The 5,000-nt window shown below is 44.0% G+C and overlaps 1 protein-coding gene across 1 annotated transcript in view; it reads right to left on the reverse strand.

The window, feature by feature from the left end:
• LOC122245852 (uncharacterized) overlaps nucleotides 1-5,000 on the reverse strand; it is a 67,646-nt gene that overhangs the window by 26,887 nt on the left and 35,759 nt on the right. The window contains exon 4 of the mRNA XM_086550003.1: nucleotides 1-883. This exon is cut by the window's left edge and continues 686 nt beyond it. Coding sequence (XP_086406129.1) covers nucleotides 1-883 — 883 coding nt within the window. The remainder of the gene's footprint in view (nucleotides 884-5,000) is intronic.

The following is a 5,000-nucleotide window of genomic DNA, read 5'->3' on the forward strand; positions in this document are numbered from 1 at the left end:
TAGGGCTGCGGCGCCGAGGAGGACGATCCCGCCCGGGGGGGCGCCGTGCCCAGCACGAACACCAGGTCGGCCTCCTCGGGCGAGCAGAGGCCGCGCAGCGTGAACAGCCTCCGGGAGGGCGACCGCTCCAGCTCGCACCCTGCGCAGACGTCGCCGGCGGAGCAGCCGGTCGACTCTTGCCCCGAGGCGGTGAGGGCAGGGCACCGCCCGCCGCCGCCCACCCATAGGACCCGTCGGCCGCCGCCGCACGTGTCCCGATAGGCCTCGACGTCCTGCAGGAGGGCTGAGTGCTGGCCTTGGTCCTCGGGCGTGATCATGCTCGCGCCGAGGCGCCCGCACGCCTCCTCGTTATCCGCGTAAGCCATGGACGCGCCCAGGAGCACGTAGGCGAACGCTCGCTTCTTGCACGGCTCCAAAGTGTCCATCGACGTCCTCGTGATGTTAGCGCCCCTGTCGCGCCAGACGCTGTTGGCCGCGGGAGGGCTCGCGCCGCACGCGGCCGCCGCCGCCGCCTCACGCTCGCTCAGCTCCCTGTCCCACGCCCGCGGGTCGAAGAGTTCGCCCGCGAAGGAGCCTGTGGTGAAGGAAGCGCCCTCGCTCTCCCTGAGGGCGTCCCAGCCGTCGCTGGTGGGCTTGAGGAGCCTGTAGGAGGCGGGGGGCACGTCGGGCCAGGGCTGGCCGCCCCCCACGAGGACCCGCGGGCGCGCCGCCAGGTAGGGAGCGGCGGACTCGACATTCAGGATGCGACGCCCGTCCAGGAAGACGGAGACCCTCGAGCTCGTGACGGAGAGACAGAAGAGGTACCAGCACAGCGGCACCACGGGGACCTCCTCAGCCCAGACGCGCTTGCCCTGACGCAGCAGCACGCCGCGGGGCACCACTCCTGCGGGGATTGGAGGTCGTTGTTAGTCATCACAAAGGTCATCACCGTCATTAGGAGAATCAGCACTGTCGATACGATCAACAGTGACATTATCCAATCCCTATTAGTTATTAATACAAAATTATTCATATTCTTATCAAATATTTACAACATTACTGCTTTCAACACTGTTGTTTTTAATAGACATTCTCGATGTTGTTGTTTTGATTACGGTCATCAACAGGTTTGTAAGATTGTCCATATATATATATATATATATATATATATATATATATATATATATATATATATATATATATATGTGTGTGTGTGTGTGTGCGTGTGTGTGTGTGTGTGTGTGTGTGTGTGAATAAATTCTTTAAACAAGTATAGACATCTAAACATCTAATCTCATCTAAACGACTAGCCTGGACCACGCCCACAACCCAGACCGAGCGACCCGACGCCTTAGACAAGACACCTCCACCGAGAGGAGCGAACACCTCATGCAATCGCCATTAGCAAAACTGGCCTTCTCCTCCCTTTCCTCATGACATTTTCACGGCTATGGGAGTGTCTCCGGGGATTCCCCTCCGCAGCCTAAGATAATTACTCTGTCTGTCATGCAAAGGTCAGCTGACACCAGGTAAATCGACGTAACGGTAATTGCAGTATTTGTATGGAGATATGGTTGTGTGTGAGTAGAGAGGGGGAAAGAGTGTGTGTGTGTGTGTGTGTGTGTGTGTGTGTGTGTGTGTGTGTGTGTGTGTGTGTGTGTGTGTGTGTGTGTGTGTGTGTGTGTGTGTGTGTGTGTGTGTGTGAGTGTGTTGTGGATGTGTCCGTTAGGGCATAAATATATACACTTTTTGTTAGCATGATTGATAGCATGTACTCCATCACAGAATACATAAAATAAACATATACGTTAGAACGTTATCGTCGAAATGTCCCTTCTGTTCTGTCATCTCAATTAAGTTTTTTAATGCTTCAACCTCTCACTTTCTTAATGACTGAATATACCTCATTTGATAGGTCTATTAAATTTAACACTCTGTAATAATTAAAGAAATATCAACCTATCTTCTAAAGGAAAAGTAATCCATGGATATCCAGATCCAATTTGGGCAGGAGTTATATTGTCTGTTTCAGAATTGAATTTACAAATTGCAAAATAATATTAACCATATAAAACGATATCCAAATAGACTTTAATTTCAAATTGAACTCGAAGGCTTACGATATTGCTGATGATTGATGATAATAATAATAACAACAATATAAATAAAGATTACGATCATCATCATGATAATGATCATAATAACAATAACAACAACGACTCCGAAGGGGAAGACAAAGAGCAGAAGTAAAACAAAAGGAAGAAAAAAAACAGCTCGCACAGTTTCAAAAGGCCGACCCGCTGTCCGTTTGTCCTCCGTAGCAACAGTCTCCACACATTGACCTGCTTTTGTTTATTTGCTCCGCCTTTTCTGCGGAACCAGACGCTCTTCTGTTTGAGGAGGGTTGCCAGAGGCCGCCAGCGTCCCCCACCTGTTGCGTTCACCGCCTTGTGGCTGGTAATTAGGAGGTGGTTGCCGGTGATGGGTCAATAAGAACTCAATTACTTCTCATTATTCAGTTGTTTGGGATTTTTTGCTCGTTTCCTTTTCTCGTTGAATCTTTATTGCATTTTTTATCTTGTTTTTTTCTCTTTATAATTTTACTTTATATATCTGTTTGTATATCTATTTGTCTATCTGTATGTACGTCTGTCTGTCAGTCTGTCTATCTACCGGTCTGTCTATCTGTCTGTCTCTCTATCTCTCTTCTTGCCTCCTTCCCCTTCCTCTCTTTCTCTTCTCTCTCTCCGTATTTCTTCATTTTCTTTGTTTTTCTCTATTTCATTATCTCTCTCTATCAGTCTCTCTATTGATCTGACTGTATACTTATATCTTTATCTTTCTCCTTACATTCCCTCTCTACAGCTGTCTGTCTCTCTCTCTCTCTCTCTCTCTCTCTCTCTCTCTCTCTCTCTCTCTCTCTCTCTCTCTCTCTCTCTCTCTCCTCTCTCTCTCTCTCTCTCTCTCTCTCTCTCGCTCTGTTTCTCTCTCTCTCTCTCTCTCTCTCTCTCTCATTCTCTTTCTCTCTTTTTTCTTTATCCTTCTTCATTTTCTCTTTCTCTCTCTCTCTCTCTCTCTCTCTCTCTCTCTCTCTCTCTCTCTCTCTCTCTCTCTCTCTCTCTCTCTCTCTTTTCTCTCTCTCTCTCTCTCTTCTCTCTCTCTCTCTCTCTCTCTCTCTCTCTCTCTCTCTCTCTCTCTCTCTCTCTCTCTCTCTCTCTCTCTCTCTCTCTCTCTCTCTCTCTCTCTCTCTCTCTCTCCTTCTCTCTATCTATCTTTCTATTTCCCTCTTTCTATTTTTCTCTTTTCTATTCCCAAGTCCAACACCTCTCCCCTTGACCCCCATTCAATAAATCATCAAGACCTGCTGTGATTTAAACAAGCCAGGAGACAAATGACTCAGCAGAGCTCAGCTGATGCGTCTTACTCCACTTCGCTGTCGGTTTATGAATGAAAAAAGGGTCTTTCTTGCCTGATGGAGTGTGGGTTTCGTGAGTGATTTCACCTTGGTGGTTATATCTGGTACTAGATCTATCGTTATGAGCGTTACATATTTTTTTTTTGTGTGGTTTATTGTTCTTATTGTTGCTCTCATAATATTTTTTTTTGTGTGTTAATCTTTATAATGAGCATTATTATTGTCATCATCATTACCATTATGATTACTAAGTACTGCTATCATCTTTACGATTTTCATTAATAACACAGCTATTGGCATCATTGCTGTTTTTTATTATTATGTATTTTCGTTATTACGAACATAGTCATCATATTTTTGTCAACCCACCACCATTAACCATCAGCCATATCATTACTACTGACACTACTGTGTATTCATTCCTATTTTTAGCCTCATTAGGAGGAGGAAGAGCCTGGCGAATACATGCAGAATAGATGCACAGAGGAAAGAGGAATAGGAAAAGGTGACGATTGGTCCACCTAAACAGTCAACTGAAGTAAATAAATCAGATTCATTTACTTTGTTGTTTTGTACATTATAATAAATTTCAAGGATTAAATACATCAACAAATATTAGCATGATTTATTTTTTTGATAGATCATCATAGGTAAGAAAGTAGATGGAAGGGAAAGTCCCTCAAAGAGAGAACGAAGAGGAATTTCAGAGAGTGAAAAACAAAGGAAGATCTGGAACATCCACTTCGATTCCTCTTTGATTGGGATTCGACCTCACACTTAAAATCAATATCACCTAAGAGAACAGAACTAAACACTTGAATCTTAGCGAACCGATGCAGTGTAAAAGGGCTTTTAACCCGTCATATACTTTGCGAGAGTGTTACTAAGTAACTATCATTCGTGATACCACTTTGTTTGTTGGTGTCGATATCACATTCACCAGGTATTTTCTAGGTGAAGGTCAGTTAACAACGTTATTCTTTCATTTTGAGTATCATAATGGATAATAATGATATTGTTATTGGCACAGTTACTGATATGGCAGTAGTTTCACCTCTGTCTCGCTTTACTTCCGGGGAGCTTTTGCATTTTTATATTGATTCCAAAATGTCATTATTCTTTTGCTGTTTGTGCCCCTGTGACATGACAAGACATGACACGAACTTAAAGTGACTTCATCTCTATTCGTATCACTTCATTATACTACCTAATGCTTTTCCTCTCTCTCATTATCCTTTGTGTCACATAATTTCCTTCATAATTAGAGTATGGATTTCCATTTGATTCCGTGAAGTCAATAATCCCATTATCTTTTATTGCTCTGTTAATTCGTATTCTGTGAGTATGACGTCACGTGAGAATGTGACGCCAATGGCATGTATTTGTTTTAATTTGATGTATGTGACATCACCTGACAACATAACGTCATTGGTAAACAGTAGCCTTTGTACACTATGGTAATGGTTTGTTTGATATGCATAGGTAAGCCATTTTTTGTGCCTAGGAGATTGATTACAGGTATTTAGGTATCATGAATGAATAACAAGATTGATAGAAATGATAGTAAATAACGTAAGGCTCTAAACGTAATACAATGCGATATAAT

The sequence above is a fragment of the Penaeus japonicus genome, unplaced genomic scaffold (genome assembly GCF_977035675.1).
Source record: "Penaeus japonicus unplaced genomic scaffold, GWHDUDI00000001_assembly GWHDUDI00000023, whole genome shotgun sequence".
In the NCBI taxonomy this organism is placed as follows: domain Eukaryota; kingdom Metazoa; phylum Arthropoda; class Malacostraca; order Decapoda; family Penaeidae; genus Penaeus; species Penaeus japonicus.